The sequence below is a fragment of the Cavia porcellus genome, unplaced genomic scaffold, assembly GCF_034190915.1.
Source record: "Cavia porcellus strain 051 isolate PalLab524CR breed Dunkin Hartley unplaced genomic scaffold, mCavPor4.1 scaffold_25, whole genome shotgun sequence".
In the NCBI taxonomy this organism is placed as follows: domain Eukaryota; kingdom Metazoa; phylum Chordata; class Mammalia; order Rodentia; family Caviidae; genus Cavia; species Cavia porcellus.
The window spans coordinates 41,413,356-41,436,314 of record NW_026947508.1 but is presented as its reverse complement, the minus strand read 5'-3'; the positions used below and the strand labels follow the sequence as shown (position 1 = coordinate 41,436,314).

The window sequence follows — 22,959 nt, the reverse complement described above, 5'->3', positions numbered from 1 at the left end:
GCTGCCTTGAAAGAGAATAAGAGAGAAAACTTTGACAAGAAAGTTTCTGAAGTATGAAAAAGGTTCCATTTTGAATTTGAGATCTGACCAGAGTATTGCTCACTGTTTGGAATAGCAAAAATATTAGTCTGTTCCAAAATCTTGTAATATTTGAATATTACAAAAGTTTGAATTTAACATTTAATTCTTTTTGTGTAATAGAGTGCTTTTTAATGCAAAAGTGGGATTTTTCAGTTAAAATTAACCAAAAAATTAATTTGTTTTCCTTTGTACACGTGCCTATTTCCTCATGTGGCATAAATTTGAATTTCTTTCAATTATTCATCTGTGATCCCTTATCATTCTCTTAGTAACCAGGTTATTTAGTATTCTGTCCAATTGCCTGTTTGGCCACTTTTTTTTTTGTCTTTTTCATTTTTATCGGTACCAGGGATCCAACTCACGACCGCCTGCTTGCAAGGCAGGCGCTTATGCCGCTGAGCTAAATCCCCAGCCCCTGTTTTGCCACTTCTTGTGTACAGTTATCTATTAAATTTGTGACATTGTTCTTTTTTTTCAACAACATTTACCTACTCTAATATTTACTAGAATCCATTATAAAATGGGCAATTGTGTTAGGCACTAGAAAGAAATAATTTTTAAACAATTTATTGTGTAATAAGTATGTTGATATCAAAACATAATGCACTACAATGGAAGTTTATATGCAGTGCTGGGAAAGTAAAAAGGTATGTCCAAATAACCTGGGAAAATCAAGATAAGCTTAAACCAATTCTTTTAAGGTATAGAAATAGGAATTTGTTAGGTGGATGAGACTAGCCAACTGCGACCTCTCTCTTTCTCTCTCCCTGCCCCTCTCTCACTCTCTCCCTCTCCGTTTCTTCTCCTCTCTGTTTCTTCCCCTCGTTTCTCTCCCCCTCTCCATCTCTCCGTCTCTCCCTTTCTTTTTTTCTCAATAGGCTCTCACTGTAGCCTTGGCTGACCTACAACTCATAGTCCTCTTACCTTAGGCTCCTGAATGCTGGGATTACAGATATGCACCGTCACACTTGGCTAGAGGGAGAGCTTTTAAAGCAGGTGTGTCATTCTTGATACATAAATCTTAAGGTAACTCAGGCTTAGTCTTACTTCATGGCCTGATAAATTTATTGTTCATATTTTAAGGTTATTAGAGCACTAAGATGTCAGCAGTAGTACCATTTAGACTTAATATCATGAGTGGCATTGTTCTTATTTCTGTAGTTTAAATCCGTAACAGTAAAATTAACTCAGTAATTCTGCTGTGGATTTTCATCTTCTCCCTTTTGACAGAGGTGGCTGATGCATATGAGGTGAGCACCACTGAGCTCACCTCATGTGATACATGGAGAGTTGGTTATACCTTCTCTAACTCAGCCTCCCTCAGCGAGAAGTCACAGTTGTTGCAATCTGGTCAAGTTACCTGGATACTTGCATACTTCAGTAACAGGAAATTCACTTTTCCCAGTGTACCTAATCAGTTGTGAAATTGCCTGCTTTATAACACCTTTGACAAAAGTAAGTTTTAAGTTGAAAAATAACAAATGATTTTAAAGTGTACATTCTTTATTTTAAAGAGATTAAAAGAAAGAAAATGATATAGGATTTCAAAACAAGATGATTGGAAATTAACAACACATTAGTGGTAATTTTAATAATTTGAAAGGTTTTGTTTTGTTTTTTTGTGGTACCAGGGATTGAATGACCTCACACTTATCAGGCAGGCACTTATGTTGCTGAGCTAAATCCCTGGCCCAATAATATGGACACTTTAAGATACTAAGTCTCTTTAATCTCTTTTTTACGGGAGTTTTCCTTTTACTGAATCAAATGGTTTGAATTGTTTTCTTTATTTAGCTATGTGTGGGAGACAGTGTTCATTTGAATCTTGTACCTTACTTAAAATATGCTTCATAATTCAGGTTGTCTCTGTTGGATTAAAATACATACTTTCAATTATTTTTACATAAATGTCTTCTGTTTAGCTATCTTACCATGGATGAGACACGCAAATTATTACTTTTGCTGGAATCTGATCCCAAGGTTTGTTCTCTACCACTAGTGGGAATGTAAGTATTGTATTATTTATAAAACCTTTAGATCAACGGTTGTACATATCCAAGTACATATGAAAAGCACATGAATCAGCTATCCCATGAGTGTACAGATGATCTTATAAAGCCACAAAACCAGTGTTTTAAGTTTTTTAAAAAATTTTAATGTAGAATCAGCTAAAAGAATTTTTTCCTCAGTCATAGGACGAACACCAGTGTATACAATGGATAAAATTGAATGATTTTTTATTTTTTTTCCTATAGAGTTGCTCATTAAAAATTGAATTATTAAACTTGAAGGCTTAGAGCACTATTTTTTCAATTTTCTCTTACTTCCCCTGTCCTTAAGGGCTCAAAACAATACTGTTAAAATCTATTTCCAGACAGTTTTGTGGAAATTCCTTTTAGTGTTAATGGTTTTAAAGTTAGCCACTAATGACATTTAGAAGATTATTCACAAACATTAGTGTTTGTTGCGTGCTTTCCATATTCTATATATAACATTATGTTCGGCTTTGTGTTAGTATTTAAAGTTCCTTAAGAAATTCATAACCAGGGCCAGGGATTTTTGTGGGGTTTTTTTGTTTTGTTTTGTTTTGTTTTTGGTGCCAGGGATCAAACTTATGACCTCACGCCTGCCTTGAACGTCCACAGTCGTGAGTTCGATCCCGGGTACAAAAAAAAAAAAAATAAAAAAATAAAAAATTCATAACCAAAAGTAAGGTAATAATTGACATACAGAAAAATAAATAATGAAGTAAATGGTTTATTGTGAAAAGAATAGTATAGACAATGATTCCTAGTAGTAATTTGTAAGAGAGGCATGATAGAGCATTTTTTACAGAAGGCAAACTTGAACTTGACCTTTAATTGTCTGGCAGTAGAAGGAAGGATTGATAAGAAGTGGAATCCGTATTAAAGAATGACAAGTACCAGGTTAGTGATGATACAGACATGTCCTCTGGACCAAGAAATCTATTTGCAGTCTATGCTGTGGTTCTGGCTCTCTTTAGGTTATTGACGCCTGAATAAACATTCACTAAAAACCTTACATTTCAGTCTATATATAAGGTTTACAGGATACCTACAACATTCATCTTTTTAATACTCTATAAAGACCTTTTAGACTACAAACTTTAGTCTCTGCCAATTAAGCTCATTCTTTCTAGTCTGGCACCCTGGCTTCACCTCTGTGAAACATTTTCTTGCGCACATCTCAGGTGAAGAGATCAGAAGAAAAAAAATGTGTACTCTTTTTCTCCATATGCTAATGCTATATAGATATATTAATGTTCTTATCTGTATACTGTATTCGCCTTCTAAATTGTCAGTGTAGATTTCTTAAGTTTGCATATTTCTCAAGTCTTTTTCTGATTATTTGAGGCACTGGGAATTGAACCCTGGGCCTCCTGTGTGCTAGGCCACTGTTCTATATCCTCAGCCCTTTGTGAGGCTTTTTAATGTATTACTGGTATCTTAGTTACTTTTCTTGTTGCTGAGACAAAATACACAACACTCAAAGTTAAGAGCAGAAAGATTTATTTTGGTTCAGTTCGTAGAGGTTTCATTTTATAGTCACCTGCCTTCAAGGTAGGGTGGCAGGCAGAGGGGCATCACAGAGGGGACAGTCCACAGCAAAGCGGGGCAGACAGCAAGAGGCAGCAGCAGCCCTCTTTTTGTCCCGTATATTCTATCCAGACTACCCAGGGTGCGGTAACACTCACACCCAGGGTGGGACATCTTTAATCCTCATATTGCATCATTAATCCAGCGTCACACGTCTAACTTCCAGCCACCTCTGAAAAGCCCCACTTACATGACTGAATGAGGTTTGAAGGGACATCTAGATACAAGTTATAACAAATGGTAAATGTCAAGAATTTGCCATATTACCTTGAGAAGCAAACAGTCTAAAGAATGCTCGTTTTTTAATGACTGTAGACTTTAATTTCGATTTTTTTCTTTTAGTTGGCTATCTGGAATTCTGCATATCTATAGTCCTCAGGTATGGGCTTGCTGCTTGCGATATATGTTCAGTTCTTCTCTTCAAGAAAGGCAAGTGGTATTTTATTCTGTAACATTTTGGTCTTTTTCCCAATTGTAACATGAATACTATTTTTAAAAGTGGTGAGCTATGAAGCAAAATAAAGCCAGGAAGGAGAGGAGGATGTGTCCTTCTTGCTGTTGCTGTTGCTCGGGTCTGTCCATGTTGTCTCAAACTCCTGGCCTTTCTCCTACTCAGGCTCCCACATTGCTGAGGTTCTGGGTGCAGTCACTATTTCAGCAAACGCTGTAATTTTGAAACAGTCAGATCTTTTTTGCCCATAGATACGGCCAAGAAAGCACTTTTTTTTTTAATCTGTTCTTTTATTTTTTTATTAGTACATATTTGTCATACATATTGATCACATTCATCATAGGAAATTTATACTTGTACATAATATATCTTCTTTTTTTTTCCCCATCGCCGCCTTCTTTCAGCTCTTCTTTCCCTCCCCATTTACAAAGTCTTTGTTACCATTTTTTTTTCTTTTTTCCCTTCATTCCCCTCCTCCCCTTATTCCTCTTTCCATTTGAACATGTTCTTCAGCTTCCCAATATCTATCCTCCATTATGCTATTTATTTACCCTTGAAGTTTCTCATACAAGAGAAACAAAGTGTTATTTAAACTTGTGTATACGATTTATTTCACTCAAGATTATTTTCTCCAAGTGTACCCATTTTTCTACAAATGATTCAAGTTTATCCTTTATGGCAGACTAAAACTTCATGGTATATTTACCACATTTTCTTTATTCATCCATCTATTGATGGGCATGTGAGCTGTTTCCAGGATTTAGCTATTATAAACTGTGCTGCTCTGAACATGAGTATTCATGTATCACTGTGGTTTGAAGCTTTTAACTCTTTCGGGAAGATACCTAAGAAGAGGAATAGCTGGGTCAAATGGAACCTCTAGTTTTAGTTTCTTGAGGAATTCCTATATTGATTTCCAGAGAGGTTGCAACAGTCTACACGCCTACCAACAGTGGAGAAGTGTTCCTTTTCCCCTGACAACCACACCAGCATTTGTTATTGGTTGATTTCTTCATGAGATGGAATCTCAGTGTTTTAATTTACATTTCTCAAATGACCAGGGATGTTGAACATTTTTTGCATATATTTATTTGCTATTTGTACTACTTCATCTGAGAGATGTTTATTCATTTCAGATGATCATTTTTGGATTGAGGCTTTAAAAGGGTCTGATGGGTTTGAGTGTGTGTGTATGTTTTAAGTTCTTTCTACATTCTAGATATTAGTCCTTTGTCGGAAGAGTAACTGGTGAAAACTTTTTTCCCATCTTGGGGGTTGTCTGTTTACTCTGTTGGTGGTTTCTTTTGCTGTACAAAAGTTTTTAATTTGATGTGAACTCAGTTTATATTATATGAATGACCTTGAATGACCAAGGTTTATTTATAAAATCTTTGCCTAAACCTATGTTTTCAAGAATTTTACCTATGCTATCATCCAGCAGATTGTTTCTCTTTTACTATTTAGATCTTTGGTCAGGGATTTAGCTCAGCGGCCTAAGTGCCTGTCTGGCAAGTATAAGGTTGTGAGTTCAAGCCCCGGTATCAAAAAAAAAAAAAAAAAAAATTTAGGTCTTCGAAGAGTAACCATTGTTACAGTCTTTCTTAAAGTACTTTCCTCTCTAAATCAGTTCTTTTACCCTGAGCAGCTGTGAAAGCTCTTTGTTAGAGGGCTAAGATTAGAAACAACTGATGAGCTATTTTGAGCAGTGGGGAACACTCAGGAAGTTGGTATAAAGAAATCCAAATACCGAGCCCTTTAGGAGCTTTGCTTTTGGTGACAGTGACAATTTTGGTCATAGAGGTATCTTAGTGGTTACGATAGCTTTCATGACAGCTGTGGTGGTGGTAGATATAGCTGCAGTAGTGATGACTACAATAGTAATGATGTAAGTAAGCACTTTTTGTAGTAGAGGCTACAGTTATTTCGGCAATTACAAGTCTTCAAATTTTGGACCAATGAAGAGAGGAAACTTTGAAAGCAGGAACTCTGGCCCCTTTGATGCTAGAGGCCAATTCTCTGCCAAGCCACAAAACCAAGTGGCAGTTCCAGCAATATCCTCTATGAGAATGTTAGAAATACAGGCAGAAAACAAACAGTTCAGCAGGAAAAACAATCCAGAGAAAGGACAGGGTCAAAACAGGTAAGTGAATTCAGCCAAGCACAGTTGTGGCCCCACCTGCCCGCTACAAACAAGACTTGTTTTAGACAATATTCATGTATATGGGCGAAAAAAACCTCAAGGACTGTATTCATGGCTAATTGTATAACAGGTCATTTTAGTCTATTCTGTGGAAACAGTAAAGCATTCAACCCAAGGATTCCAGTGTAAACCTTTTTTTCTTACTCTCATAATGTTGATTATTAAATTTGATGATCTAATTATGATGTGAATTGTATGTGTCTTTAAAAAAATCTAGGCGGTCAGGGACACAAAGACAAGGAAAAAGGCTTGTTGCTCTCTGAGGCAATGCTTGAGGCATAGAAAACCTTAAGGCTCTGTGTGAACTATGACCTTTAAACTTCAAGGAACAACAAGAGGCATTGTAGAGAAGGCAAGAGTGACCAGGATGAAGGCACTGATAGTTCTTCCCAATATTTTATGCTTCAGGAGCTGCTTGTCTTTTGCTGATCAGTTCCTGCCAACATAAATAAATCTACCTCCAAATCTTGGGAGTTGTTTTGGTGTTTCTGCTTGCCGTTGCAAACTGGCCCAAAATTAATAATGCCTAAATTCGTTTCTTAGTTTTCTTTTAATCATTGTACTCTAGTATTCTACTAACTAGATTTGGAGACTTAAGTGATGGAGGGATAAATATAATCTTGTTATCTTCACTGAATTTTTATTAAATGTCATTTTCTATCCAGAGTTTTTTCAGAATCTGGAAATTTCATCATAGTTCTCTATTCTTTGACACATAAGGAACCTGAGTTTTATGAATGCCTCCCTTGTGACGGCAGGATAGCTGATCTTCATTTTCGCTTACTAACCAGCAAGGAAACATTGCATCTTTTCAATGTAAGTGATTTGATTACCCAGTACATTAATGGGTATTTCCCGTTATATTTTAGTAGTTTAAACCTAATAGTGTTTACCAAAATGGTAATTCAAACTGTTAGATTTTAGACTTTGTAGATTTGTAATCAGTCTCACTGAATATTAACTTAATTCATTTATGATTACTTTTTATTTAGTAAGCCTAAGATCATACCTTCAAACCAAAGGTTATCTACAGAACAACTTGCCTGTGTCTTTCTAAAGTCTTTGAGGAATAACAGTAGTTTATATGTTGTATTATACTGTACTATTGAGAATTAATTTTGTGATTTTAGTGTTTTATCTGTTATTTTCAAATGTGGTTATAACAAATTATATGTACATATGTATATATTACGATTTTATGTGTACATATGTATACATATGATTTTCATACTTAAAATTCAGTATATAATGTAATCCATAGAAATGCATCCAGGTAAAGATCACTAAAAAAAATAGATCGTTGAAACTGTAAATGTCATACAAAAACTAAAGACCACTTTTTTAAATAAAAATATTTATTACTACTAAATAACCATGTGTTCCTCTCAGATTTTGTTTTATACTTTGAGATAGATAATGTATAGGTTATATCAGTTTGTGACTTTATATTTTAATTATAATCATTTTAAATCAGATCTAATAATGCATTTCTATTTTAGAGACATATATCATTTATTATTTTATTTAGGGGATATCCTCAGTTCACAGTTATTATATTCATTAAACCCCTAAATACTGAGTAGCTTACATAATAATACAGATGACTTTTATTTAGATAGCAGGGAGGTGGGCAAGTTGTAATTTTATAAAAGAGGATTAAAGAACCTAGAAGTCCCTTAGTGTTTTGGAGCAACTTTTGATCTAAACAGAATGTTTTTATTTAAGTCAGATCTCAATTTATGATCTACTTCATTTTAGAATGTTGAACCTTCTGACAAAAAACCAATCCATTTTGAACTAAGTTCTGAAAGCCAAGATGTAGAAACTGAGTTTTTCAGCAAAATTTCCAAGAGTCTTCCAGTTAAGAGGTAAAAGATGACTTTTAATTATCATCTGTACTATTTTTGTACTATTTTATTGTATAAAGTAGTGTTTTATGAGTAATTAAAAATAATTATTTCAATTATTTCTGATGAAACTATTTGAAAATCTTTAATACTGTAGATGTCTTACATTAAATGAATTGCTTTATATTCCTAGGCAACTGGATTATAATTTTAATAAAAGATAGTTGTAATTTTTATTGGAGTTGATTTATTGTATAGGAAAACCAAAAAAATATGGTCACAAAATTTTGACAAATACTTTGTGACGTTGCCTAGGAAGTACCATTCCATTGTTTAGTGCCTTTTGTTCTTTTCTTCCTTTTAGTTTTAAACCTGGTCCTATCAGATAAACTACTATAAAAATAACTTTACTAAAAAAAGATCTTTTAAACAAATATACTTGGAAAGGTTAAGCACTTGGGATTTCATAGGTCATGCTAGCCTACCTTTTGCGGTAAGGAAGATGCTCCCTTGTATTAGGGCTCTCTAGAGAAACACAAGTAGCAGGATGTGTATATATACAGTAAAATGTTTATTTTAAGGGACTTGGCTCCTATAATTATAGAGGTTTGACAAATCCAAAGTCTGCAGGATAGAGAAGCAGGCAAGAGTGTGCAGACTGAGACCAAAGGCCATCTACTGGCAGAATTCCGTGCTCCCATGGAGGTCAGTCTTTCCGTTAAGGCCTTTTGCTGATTGGATGAGGCTACTCATACAGTGGGAAGTACTGCTTCACTCAGTCTAATGATTCAAATGTGGACCTTACTGAAAAAAACACCACCATAGAAACATGTAAAATAATATTTTTACTGTAACCTAGCCACATTGACACATAAAATTAACCATCAATCTCTAATTTAGCCTTTTCATTTACTGTTTTCTACTATGCACCAGATAATATTCTGATGATATGCTGATATAGCAGATGGATACATAGTCTTTCCCTCATGGAATTTATAATCCAGTGATGGAGTGTTGTTTGTATTATTTGATAGGTATGTTAACTTGGTAAATTTAGTTAAAAGCTGCTATAGAATGTTAGTTTCTTAAGAATGTTAGTTTATTTTTTGACTCTTTAGAAAGTATCGTTATTTTTAATTTGTGCTAGTATTTGACTTGCCTGTTTCCCTGCTTTTTGGTTAATACAAACCTCTCTCTTAGCCTCTCTAGTACTGTGTGTTTACAATATTGCTTGAGGATTTAGCTCAGTGGCTCAGGCACCTGCCTGGTAAGTGCAAGCTCATGAGTTTGGTCCCCCTAAAATAAACAAACAAATAAATAGAATATTGCTTGAGATCAGTACTTAAGAGGTTGAGACAGGAAGATCATGAATTCAAAGCCTTCCTGAGCTACATAGGGAGACCCAGACTCACAAATCTAAAAAGGGGCGGGGGAGAACAAACTGCATGATAAACAAGCAGATTGAAAGTAGCTGTTCATTATTGATTATTGGACTCTGTCTTCCTGAGAAAATGGCTTTTGCTTGTGTGTTGCTTGGGATTGAAACAATGGCCTTGTACATGAGAAACAAATGTCCTACTCATGAGCTACACACTTAGTTTTTTTTTCTAATATGGAATGATTCATCTAGCCTAACACTTGATTCTGTAGGTGAAAATTATCTGTGATACAAATTTAAAAGAGATGACTGTGCCAACTCTTTATAGAGGCTATATAACAGTAATTACAAACTCAGGTTATGATACCAGGCATCTGTGTGGAAACCTGTTTGTAAATCTCAGCATTCCATCTGTAAAATGAAACCGACTACAACTTTCTTAGTTTTACATTGCTGCTGTAATAAATTACCATAGGCATAGTAGTTTAAAATAGCAGTTATCTTATAGTTCTGAGGCCAGAAATCCAAAGTAGGTATTTAGGAATGCTGCATTTCTTCTTCGGGCTCCCAGGGCCAATCTGCTTTATTGCTTTTTCCAGTTTCTAGATTTTACCTGCATTCCGTGTCACATACTGCTTATTCCATTTTCAAAGCCTGTAGCATAGTATCTTCAAGTCTTTCTTCTCCTTTCCTTTCTGCTCTCTGCCACCCCTTCATCCTCACATTGCCTTCTCTGACTGTAACTCTCTTCCCTCCCTCTTATAAGGACCCCTTGGAATTACACTAGGTCCACCTGGTTAGTCCAAAAATAATCTTCCCAGCTCAAGATCCTTAATGTGATCACACCTGGGAACATCCATTTGCAATACAGAAATACTAGGGATTAGAAAGATGTCTATAGATGCCCTGATCTTCTTTGGATGTACTAAATTATCCTTGGAACAGGGTAGATCATCAAAAACTACCACATTCGAATGGCTTTGTAGGAATACTTTGATTGCTTTTTTTTTTTTTTTTTTTTTTTCTGTCTTTTTTAAGGCAGATTTTCACTACACAGTTCAAGCTGGCCTTGAACTTACTTTGTAGCCCAGGCTGGCCTTGAATTCGAAGTGATTTTCTTGCCTCTCGGCCCCCTAAATGCTGAGATTACAGGGATGCCACGTCACAACTGGAAATTTTTTTAAATCTAAAGGCATTATTTAACATTATCTTGAAAGTTTCTGAAAAAAAAAAAAGCCAAATCAAGGAAACTTTTTTTCTTTTTTTGAGACAGAGTCTCACTGTATAGTACAGGCTGGTCTTATGTAATGTAGGCTGGCCTCAAACTCACGGGACTTCTCCTGTCTCCGTCTCCCAAGTGCTGGGATTACAGGCATATACCACCAAGCCCAATTTATAATTTCTTTATCAACCTTGTTCAAACCTGGGTTGTTTTCAACTCTGACCTAAGCTTTAATAAAGATTGGTAATTCTAGACTTCTGCAAAATGTTTCTTGCCTTAAGAGCTGGCATTATAATTAAAGTTTTTCCTTTTTGCCTTAGATGCTAAAAAACCCTAAGAAATGAATTTTAATCATTGCCTCTCAGCAATTGTGTGTGTGCATGGTAAATAAATATGTAGTTGATATTCTGTGCCACATATCATATGTATAAAAATGTAATTTGTTTTTATAACCAGATATATCTACAGTGGTACTTGAACCAAATCAAATTTCCCCTTAAGGTCAACACTGAATTTGATTTGGTTTGTGACCAGACTCACATAAGAATTAAGATCATAAACTGAGGTACAACTGTATTTTGAAGCTTTATTATTCTACTGGGTTATTATTTTTACTGGAAATTTCAGTGAATTCATTGCCCTTTATCCTCTTTTCTCTGGGGTTACATGCAATGCCAGTAATGGTGATAAGTGTGTCATGATTCTCATCCATCTGTACTGCTATCTGCTAATATATTTTCATGTGCACCTGATCTTTGATAGGTTTATGCATCTTTCCTGCTGCAATCCCTGTGACCTTACTGAGATCACTAGCTCTCTGTCATGTGTGTGTTGCACTAAGCTTAAGGGATATCATTCTGTATTATACATGTTCTTTTGGATGATATTGGAGGGCTTTGTGAAGTGGTGCAGTTCTATCTGCTTAAACACATCTTACAGACATTCTCACTGTTTTGTTTTAGTACTCTGCACAGAAGGATCTTTATGCCTTTTCAGTATACAAGAGTTCAAGGAGTTCTGAAGTGTTCAGATGCCGTAGCATCTTCAGGTCTGCTTTGAGACTTCTTGTTGATTTGCTGTCGTTCTGCTAGAAGAACTCAACTTGGATGAAACAAAATTTGGGAGTTATATTTTGTTTTGGTTTTGGTACCAGGAGTCAAACTCTGAACCTCATGCTTGCCAGGCAGGCACTTGTGTCACTGAGCTGTATCTCCAGCCCTGGCTTGTTTTCTGAGAAGCCTTGTTAATTTTAAGTGTATTTGGTTTAGGATACTAAAAAAATCACAGTATATAGAATTCCAGATCTTTAGTCTTAAACTCTTAATTTCAACTTTTGAAATTCTGTGCTGGACTGAATATTTTTCTGTGTTCTGCTAAAATTGCCATCTGTGATATAAGGATTGCAGCTAACTAAAAAGGAGGTGATATTTCAGTGTCTCTAAGTATTTTCCTACCATAGATATAAATACATAGAAAAGTGTAATTTTTCAATCATTTTTCTTTTTAACATAATGGGTATTTAATGAAGTGTTTAATACAGTTGATGTACATGTCCATTGCCAGATTATAAACTTTTTTATAGTACAGAGCAAGTTTTATTTCTGCATTCAGCATGTTCAGTCAGAAAGAACTCTGTTGGTTTATCATGACATTAATAACATACAGTTAAACTTGCCATGAGCAGGCAAACAGGATAGTTAATAAGGTGAGTCGGAGGAGGCCAATTTTTCTGCTTAACTAATATTGATTTAAAAAATAAATCTTGTGGTTCTCAGATCCAGGTATTACTTATCAAAGGACTTTTACTCCATTTCAAAAAGGAAGAAGGTAAAAATCCTAGATTGTTTGAAGGTTTTTCTTGTCTCCTCTTCTACTCTTTAGGTTTTCCCAAAAGTTAACTCCTAGGAAAGTACCAATAAGTGATCAGGACTCTGGTGTTGAAGATGAAGATTCTTCTCCAAGACCGATTCCTAGTCCTCATCCAGTGAGTCAGAAGGTATTACTGACTTTTTAATAAATTCATCTCGTGGCTAGAGATCTGAAAGTCTCTTCATGTTAAAGTATTAAACAATACCTAGAACTTGTTTAAGCTCATTCTAGCTCCTTGCTGTCTGATTTTATCTATATGGAAATGTATATAAAGTATGATTGAAAAACAGCAAATGTTTAACATTGTATTACAATAAGACACAAGTCAATACCCTCACTTCACACAGGTTTATGCCATTGTTTTGGCACTTTCTTTTTTTGGCGGGGGGCGGGGCTCACTATGTGGCTGAGGCTGGCCTTGAGCTCTATATAGTTGAGGCTGGCTTCAGACTCATGGAGATCCTCCTGCCTCAGTCTCCTGAGTGCTGGGATTTACAGGCATGCCTCCTCACCCACCCATTCTCACCCCTTTCTGAAGCAGTTTAGGAAATCTTTTATGTCTCTTTAGTTGCATTGTTTGATTGCCTTGATGTCCTGAATTGATTCAAAATGTTAACCTTTCATTTTGACTTTGGAAAAGAAGTAGAAGTCTAATGGTGTCAGATGCATTAAATAACATGGATAAGGATACACCACAGTGAGTTTTGTTTTGTTTGTTACCGGAGTGGAATTCAGGACTTTGCACTCACTGTAGTGGTTTTTGCAAGACTGCCTTTACCATATTTTTTATCATATTCTTCATGAAGGCACTCATAAAGAGAACTTCCAGAGTTGTTGCACAAAGTGGCAGTGGGATAGAATAAGTGTATGCAAACCAAAGAGCAAATATTTTCAAGGGGGATTAAGAGCGATGTGTAAAAAATTTTTATTTAACATTATATATTTTGATCACACTTTGTATACTTCATAGATACGTATAACTTATTGCATTTAATATATAGTCACATGTAATTATACACACACACATATACACACACGCACACGCTTATGGCCAGAAAAAACTGTGCCATAGATTGCTTAAAATACCTGCCAAAGATCACAAACTAATATGAGTAAAGCTGGAATTCTAATTCAGGAGGTTTGATTTCAGCATTAGAGCTTTCTAAAACTCAACAGTCTATGCAATCATCAAACCTTGACATTGATTTTTGTTGCTATAGTCAGAGAGAATATTCTGTTTGCATTCAGAAGTCAATTACTAATAACTTGTCATAATTTTTTGATTGCTACCAACCAGTGAGTTATTTTCGAATTGTTATTTACCTTAATTGGACTAGTTATTTACATTGGAAGAAAAAAGAATAGGAAAGATTTTTAAAATTAAGGTGTAACAGATTCACCATAGGGGGAATTTTGATTAAAGTTTTCTGTTCTCTTCCATCTCTTAATTGATTTCAGCAAAAATAGCAGAGTAACTTCACTTAGTAACAAAGTATTTTGAAACATTCATTGGAGAAGATACCTTGTTATTGAAGATACATAAACATTTACCATTAGATATACTGAAGCTACTGCCTGTGATAATTTTTTGTTTTTCAGAGTGAGGATGAAAATTTTTCTGAAGCAATTTTCCATAGGCTAGGCGTTTTGTGATCTGAGCAATGTTCATCAGTTATCCAATAAAAGGAGTTCTACTATTAAAGAAGTTTGGGAGATGGTTAGCTGTATTCTTTGAGGGCCAAGACTTTAAATTTCTTACAGTTATATTTTTACTGACGTTGCCCAAAAAACAGTTTTTAATTCATAATTGAATATTATTTTGGGGACCGAGGACATAACTCAGCGGCATAAGGGCCTGCCTGGCAAGCAAAGGTCATGAGTTTGCTTCACAGTACCCGAATAAAAAAAAGCTTTAATGATGAGTAATTATTCTGGAAATAACTGGTTTAAGGAAAGCAGCATATCTTTCTCCTGAAAGTTTCTTCTTTCTTTCTCATTTATAGATTTCTAAGATCCAACCATCAGTTCCTGAACTTTCACTTGTATTCGATGGCAATTTCAAAGAATCAAATCATCAGTCTAACACATTGGCTTTGGTGAATCCTGAACATCCTCCTTTGCTGATCAACCATTCTGAGCACTTCAAGCCCCTTCAGCCTGAGCTTCCTGACAAGAAACACAGCCCAGAAGCGGAAGCTGGAAAGCCTTCTGTGGAAATACCAAATCAGTTAACTCAGAGTACTGCTTCTTTGAAGAACAGTAAAGTAAAACAGCCATCTATCTGTAAGAAAGGGAACTCCCATCTTGGGAACGACATTGTTAAACCATCTCCTCTTAATGTGCTACTTCCTGATGTTTCTGAGAATATTCAAGAAGTCGTTACTGGAAATGTACAAACAGAAGAGTATCCTGAAAGACCGTCCACATTTAATTCTAGGCAGTGTTCTTTTACTTCACAGTCCCACCCACACAATTTTGTCTTTTCACCCCATCATCCAAGAAGACCAGGGGAACTGCAGATACCTCCTCCACCACTACCATCTTATTGTTCCACAAATGTTTGTAACTGTTGTCAGCATTATGGTCATATTCAATATAGTCCAATAAATTCTTGGGATGGAATAAATACAATAGGTTCCATTCATAATCTCCAGTCTGAAGCACTTCAAAAGCATTCATTATTCCACCCAAGTGGATGTCCAGCTCTGTGCCATAACGCATTCTATTCGAGTAGTCCTGCAGCCTTGAGATCTCAGGGAGGCATGGACAATTGTTCTTCCCACAACAGTACAGAACCGTCACCTGTGGCAAGGCCTTCACATCTGAACTCATGTAACCCACAGCCTTGTGCGCTATGCACACACACACCCAAGACTGGGTCAGATAATGGAATGATGGGATTGTCTCCAGATGCATATCGATTTGTCACAGAGCAAGACAGACAGCTGAGACTACTTCAGGCACAGGTTTGCTTGGAACTTTCTTAGTTTTATTAAATGGTTGGTGTTTGTTTCTTAAAAACTGGAAACATGTCAGGCCTGGTAGCATATGTGTATAATCTAGCACTCTGGGAAGCTGAGGCAGGAGGATTATGAGTTTAAGCTCAGCTTGGGAATCTTAGCTACTTAGTAAGACCCTGTCTCAAAAGAAAAACTGAAAAAAAAAAAAAAATAGGACCAGAGATGTAGTTCAGTCCAAAAGTGTGGGGATCAATGCCCAGTACTAAAACAACAAAAACTGGAAATGCTTTATCAATTATGTTTTATAGAATAGAATTACAGAGTTACAGAATTAAAAAGTTCCTTAGAAACTGAACTTTAGGCTTTCTTTTATAGATGAGTGAAATGAGGATTAGAATAATATAGCTAAATGCCACATTGCTAGTTAATAATAGAACCAATATTAGAAACTAAGCCTTTTTTCTTATATGCCCTAACCCAGTGAAGCCTAACCTTTTAGAACTTTCAATGATATAGTCTGCTGCAGCAGGCATACCATAGATTCACCACCACTGTGACCTAACTTACAGCATAATTACATTTTTCTTTCATTTTTTGGCTCTGATGCAGACTGTGTATTTCACAAAGCTTTTATATGCAACTTAATGTAAGGCCTTATATATAGCTAGATATAAAGGCTGACATATCTCTAGTTTGCCAGTCCTTTCGTATGTAACCATACTAACCCTTAGTCAGTCTACATTCAAGGAGTAAATCAAGAACATCTGTGTGTATCTGTACTGGACTTATTCCACTCACTTTGTTCCATCATGTTCCCTTTCTTTGGGGCTTTTATTATGAGTTCTTAGTTTTTAATTATATGCTTGCACAGTTTAGACTAAAAATACTATTTTTGCCTAATTAGTATCCTCCCTCTACATACTTAACCCAGTATTCCTCCCTTTATACTCACTGCCAATGAAAACAACCAGAAGTGTTCTTCATATTTTTCCATTATACTTTATCCAAATATATGTATTATATGCATAATATGCTATTTAAATTTTTTTTGTTTATAAAATTGAAGTCATAGTGTTTGCATAGTTTTGCCATAGCAAAGATATCAAATTCTGATTTAAAGTGATTTGGATAAGAACACATGAGAAAACTAAGCATTGTTATTTTTTAAACCTAAAAATTCTTTGAAAATTTTAACAAATTATTTTAAACACAAACTAAAAAGTTAAGATAGTTAAATGTTTTCACCTTGAAAATAAGTCTTGATCATTGATTTCCTGCCTTGTTCAAAAAAAAGACTAGGAGCTAAAAGGATCCTTTAAGCTATCTTTTATAATTGCTTGGGGTATGTATGTTTAAAATGTAATATGGACAAAGTTCTCATCTAAGTATCTGAATCATACAAAATATGATACAGAAAATTTTCTATAATAACTATACATAGTATTTTCCTCATTCAAAAACTTTCATTTTGGTTCTTGAGCTATTATCTCACCATGTACTTCAGCCTTTGAGATGATTCTCTTATGTCAGCCTCCTGAGTGTTCAGCCATCTACTTGTTTTTAAAGTACTTTAGACATTTTCATTATAAGGTCGTATAGGATTCTTTCTTATTCTGCATAGGATTCTGTTGTAATTATGTACAGTTTTTGTAACTGTTCTCTCATTACATCAGTACTTTGAAGCTTCTGCTATTGCAAACATGTAATGAGTATCTTAGTGCATAACACTGTGTATGTGTTAGCATCTCTGCACCATAGAATTCTACAATAAAATTGTAAAGACAGAGGGAATGTACATTTAAAGTTCAAAATACTCACATTTATACCTCTCCTAGTACTCCAAGTTTCATTTTGGTGCAGTGGTGAAAGGAGTGGGCTCTAGTACTGGTTTCCTTGAATTCTAGTCCAGTTTCTCTGTAACATTTATTATACAACTTTGGATAAGTAACCTTATCTCCCAGGATCAGCCTTCTTATATATATAGAAGAGATTATGTTTAAGTGTTTTGAAGTTTTAGGGTTGAGTGAGTTAGTAAAGGCTTAGAATAATACCTGGTTACAGTTAGGTCTTGATTAATGTTAACCATGGCTATATGACCTTTATCATTATTATCTCAGTTGATGATACCACCTATATTCAAATCTCTTAGACCTAATTCAAAAAACCCTAAATTTTGGGAAGTAGGGATTGTAGCTCAGTGATACCACCTATCATCAAATCTCTTAGACCTAATTCAAAAAACCCTAAATTTGGGGGGGGGGGGATTGTAGCTCAACGGTAAAAATTACTTAGCATGATTGAGGCCCTAAGTTCATTCTGCAGCACTGAGGCTCTTGGTGACGGGAGACTATGTTCTATGGTTTACGTATATTCTGAATTTAATTGCTTTTCACTGTCTTTCCTGCTACCACCCTAACTGACGTTTGCATAGTCATGCTGCTTTCAGTACTGTCCTCTCATGCGTCTCACAATTAGAAGTATCACAACTATATTTTTAAAGCACAGATCAGATCAGTAATCCTTAAAATCCTCTAATGGTTTTCCATTGCTACTAGAATAAAATCCAAATTCTTTACTTTGGCTTCAAAACCTTTTATATTTTGGTTGTGTTTTTGTTTGTTTACATTGATTTGTTTTTGTTTTTTGAGGCCAGGTCTCACTGTGTAGTGCAGACTGGCCTTGAACTCATTGTGTAGCCTGGGCTCATTTTCACCTCATGATCCTCCTATCTCAGCCTCTCAAGTGCTGAGATTGCAGGCTACTTCACCCTGCTTGTTTTTGTTTTTTTGTTTTATCTGTGGACTGGAGACTGAACCCCAAGGCTTTGCACTGTGCTACATTCCCAGCCCTTTTTGAGCCAGGGTCTCACTAAATTGCCTGGCTTAGAATCAAATTTGTGTTCTTCCTGTTTTATCATCCAGGGACTAGGGTTACAGACATTTGTCACCACACCCAGCTCCAAGCCCTTTGTGGTTCAGTTCTGTCTCCCTCTGTCCACTCCTCTTCCACCTTCTTCTGTGTTCAATTCAGCTACAGTAGTATACCTTTTGTTCTTCAAACATGAAGTTCATGCTTATACTTAGTTCTTAAATTTTCAGTTCTCTTTGCCTGAAATAATCCTCTTCTTATACTGGTTTTTTTTTTTTTTTTGGTGTTTTTGAGACAGGGTCTCACTATGCAGTTAAAGCTGGTCTTGAGCTCATTTTGTAGCCCAGGCTGGTCTCAAACTTGCAATGATCCTCCTGCCTCAGCCTCCCGAGTGCTGGGATTACAGGTGTGAGCCACCACGCCCAGCTATACCAGCTAATTTCTACATGTCATTCATATATGAATTTCATATTTGTTTGTTTCCTGATCTGTCATAGGAAATAGCTTTAGGGAAGGATTTTAGCTTCATCTCTTTTTAACCCCTTGAAAATACTTAAATGTAGTAATCCCCTCTGCCTTTTGGGGAACAAACCCAAGGCTAGACAGGTGCTATACCACTGAGCTGCATCCAGCCCTTTTCTTATTTTGAGACAGTCTCCCTAAATTCCCTACACTGGCCTTGAACTTTTGATCCGCCTGCCTGAGCGCCTCTGGAGTCACTGGGATTAAGATTTATACCACCAAGCCTAACCTATAATAGTTGCATAATGCACATTTTGTTATTTGAATAATTGTAAATGCCTGCCAAAAAGCTTATACCAATCTCTTCCCTTCTCTCCCTTCCTCCCCACTTCCCTCCCCTTTCCTCTACGCTTTCTCTCTCTTAAATATGTAGAGCAAGGAAGATTCTTTTCTTTTTAACCAAGAGAATTAAATCTCTTTCTTTATTTTTGATGTGCTCTGGTGATGGAACCCAGGGCCTCACATGCTGGGCAAGCTGTCTATCACTGCAGTACATCCCCGACCCAGATTATACCAGTTTAATATTCTAAAACCATTTTTCCAGATCTCCAACTTTGGATTTATCAGCCTTTTAAAATTATCATTGTTATAAATAAAAGTTTTTAATTGCATTAGTGCAGTATTATTATTGGCCATTTGTATTTTTTTGGTAAAAATCTATTTTATCTGTAATTTATCAATCATTTTCTTTCTGGATTTTGTATTATGCTTAGAAAAGTCTTCCCTTCAAGAATGCAAAACAAGGGCATGCTTCTCACTCCCTTATTATATTTGTTTTTTCCATTTTATTTTGGTATGAGGATAAGATTTTTTTCTTTTTAATCGGGAGACTGGCCCCATATGTTTATTAATTAATACATATTTTTTGTTTATTTTGTTGTATAATGGAAATGTGTTTGCATCTCTCTCTGGATTATATTTTGTTCCTATGACCTGCATATTTATTCCAATACCAGTACCATTTTATTTAATTAATTAATTGATTCATCTTTATGTTTGTTTGAGCAAGGTCTCACTATGTAGTTCAGGCTGGCCTTGAACTCATAGTTCTGAGCCTTCTGCCTGAGTCTTCCAAGTGGTGGGATTACAGGTGTGCAACACCCCACCTAGGCTCTCTATAATAATTACTATAGTTTTGTAAAATACAGCTGGCCTTCCATATCCAAGGTTTCCACATCTTTGGATTCAACCAACACAGGTGGAAAACATTTGAAAAATAAAAAGATTTCATTTGTTCTGAATATGTAGATTTTTTTCTTGTTACTCTATAAACAGTACATTATAACATCTATTTACATGGCATTTGCGATGTATTAGATATAAATAATTTACAGATGATTTAAAGTATGTGAGTTAAATGCACATATTGCACCTTTGTATAAAGAATGTGGCATCTGTAGATTAGCTATCTTGTCATGGAAACAATCTCCCATGAATACTGAGGGATGATAACATTTTTATATTGCAGCCTAAGGCTTCTCCACTGTCTCCATGGAAAAAAGAGTTCAGGAGATAAACTCAGTATTCTGGGAGGCTCAGGCAAGAATATTGCAAGTTTGATTCCTGGGCAATATAAGTCCTTGTCTTCAAATTTTAAAAGGCAGGAGGCTGGAGATACAGCTCAGTGGTAAAATCTTGGGTTCAGTCCACAGTACCAAAAATAAATGAATAAATAAATAAATAAATAAATAGCTATCCCTGAAACACTGAAGTCCTCCTGTCTGTATTAAATTCTTGGGCCTTTTGAAAAGGAAAAGAAAACTAGCTTTTCAGATGTTAAAGTGTGTTTTGGAACTCTAATCATTGAAACTATTAAAAGCTAGCAGGCATGGTGATACATGCCTGCAATGCCAGCACTTGGGAGGCTAAGGCAGGAGGATTATCCCTAGTTCAAGGCCACTCTGGGCTACTTAAGGAAACCCTGTCTCAAAAAAAAAAAAAAAAAAAAAAGTATATATATATATATATATATATATATAAAACCTTTGCTTATAGCATATATATTATATATATATCTATTACTTTTACTTAAATAACAGCATATATGTATTTACTTAAAAATACATTTTTATAGTATACTGGCTAATTTTAGGCCCTAGCAGTATAATTTATTGACTGCTGCTTATATGATCTTCTTAAACTTTATTCTTCTATAAAATAGAAGAGATGCTCTGTAGTATTCTAACTTCACTTTATGCAGAGCATGGTGGTTTATGCCTATAATCTCAGAAGAAGCTGAGGCAGGATGATCCTAAGTTTGCATCATGCTTTGAGACTGTCTCAAAATCAAAAAATTAAAAGGGATAGGCTGTAGCTCAGTGTAAAGGCCTTGGATTCAATTCCCAGTACTACCAAAGGGAAAAAAAAAAAAGGTTAAATAAGTTTATTATAAAGAGCTTAATGTAGTACTTGTCCTTAGCAAGCACCCAGTAAGTTAAAATTTATTCATCTCTTTTTAATAACTCACAACAACTGTAACCTTTAGTGATACTGAAACTCATAGGGGTTAAATAACTTCCAAAAGATAGCAAAATATTTTGTTGTTGTTGTTGTTTTTGGTTGGTTGGTTGGTTTTGGGTTGTGGTTTATGGCTTTTTGAGACAGGGTCTCCCTATGTAGTTCAGACCTTGAATTCACTACATAGCCTAGACTGGCTTTAAACTTGCAGTGATCCTCCCTGCCTCAGCCTCCCCACTGCTAGGATTACAGGTATGCGCTACCCTGTCCAGCTCAGTTTTGGTTTGTTTATTTGTTTTAATTTAAAAATTTTTATTGGTACACATTTGTTATATATAATTACATTCATTGTGGGCAATTGGTATGTGTGCATAACACATTTTAATTCTTTTTTCCCTTTCCATCACCCCACTTTCATCTTCAGATTCAAATATTTAAGTCATTATAAAGTTAATTATCATATATATAGATTAACAATTAGACTAATAGACCAAAAAACATAAAACACAAGACAGTTACACTAAATCAAGGTACACTTTTAAATACTTTGTCCATGCTGCATAACAATAACTTTTTTTCTATTTTTTCTGTTAGAGTGGTGTCACCATTCATGAATGCTTTTGTTCACAATTTAGTTTGCCAACAAGCATTTGGCAAAACTTTGGTTTTGTTTGCAAACTGCATTGGGTGATGAACGTAACCACAGCCATCCTTACCACAGAATATAAATGTGACTAACTTCCACAATCGTAGAATGAATTAGGTTCATGAACCAAGGCACTACTGTGTCTTATTTGTTTTGGCTTTTTTGAAACAGAATCTCACTATATAGTTCAGGCTGTCCTTGGACTTACTATGTAAGCCCAGGCTGACCTTGAACTCACAGCAGACCTCCTGCCTCAGCCTCCTAATTCTGGGACTTCAGACATGTACCACCGTGCCTGGCTCAGCAGAATAGGATTTAAGTTTATGTCTGCATGACACCAAAATTTGTGTTCCAAATCATTTTATATTATTGATTCAATTTTTGTTTTGAATGATCTTAGTAGTTTATTGATAATGCTTATATCAGTAAGGTTAATGCACTGAAATTAATGATATTAGCTAAATATAATAATACCGTGCAGAAGGAGATAGTCACATTTAAAAAAGAATGCTCTTCCACTACAGTATATACCCAAGAAAAATGAATAAAACATACCCACATATAAACCTATATATAAATGTCCATGACAGTACTACTCATAATAGCCCAAAGTATAAATAACCCAATTATCTAGCAACCAATGAATGGATAAACATTATGTGACATATTCATACAACGGAATATGTAGTGATCAAAAGTGTTGGTAAGTGCTATATAACATGGTTGAATCTTGAAAAGTACTAAGTGAAAAAAGCCAGACACAAGGCCTTATTTCACCTAGTTCTATTTATATGAAATGTTCAAAATAGGAAAATCCATAGAGATAATTGTTGGTCATCGG

General features: G+C 35.3%; 1 protein-coding gene across 6 annotated transcripts in view; it reads left to right on the top strand.

Annotated features, from left to right (window-relative positions):
* Stil (STIL centriolar assembly protein) overlaps window positions 1–22,959 on the top strand; it is a 71,960-nt gene that overhangs the window by 24,151 nt on the left and 24,850 nt on the right. For all 6 annotated transcript variants that reach the window (XM_063236428.1, XM_063236430.1, XM_063236429.1 and 3 more), the window contains exons 7-12: window positions 2,004–2,087; window positions 4,041–4,127; window positions 7,015–7,165; window positions 8,108–8,217; window positions 12,678–12,792; window positions 14,669–15,631. In XM_063236428.1, the coding sequence (XP_063092498.1) occupies window positions 2,004–2,087; window positions 4,041–4,127; window positions 7,015–7,165; window positions 8,108–8,217; window positions 12,678–12,792; window positions 14,669–15,631 (1,510 nt within the window). The remainder of the gene's footprint in view (window positions 1–2,003; window positions 2,088–4,040; window positions 4,128–7,014; window positions 7,166–8,107; window positions 8,218–12,677; window positions 12,793–14,668; window positions 15,632–22,959) is intronic.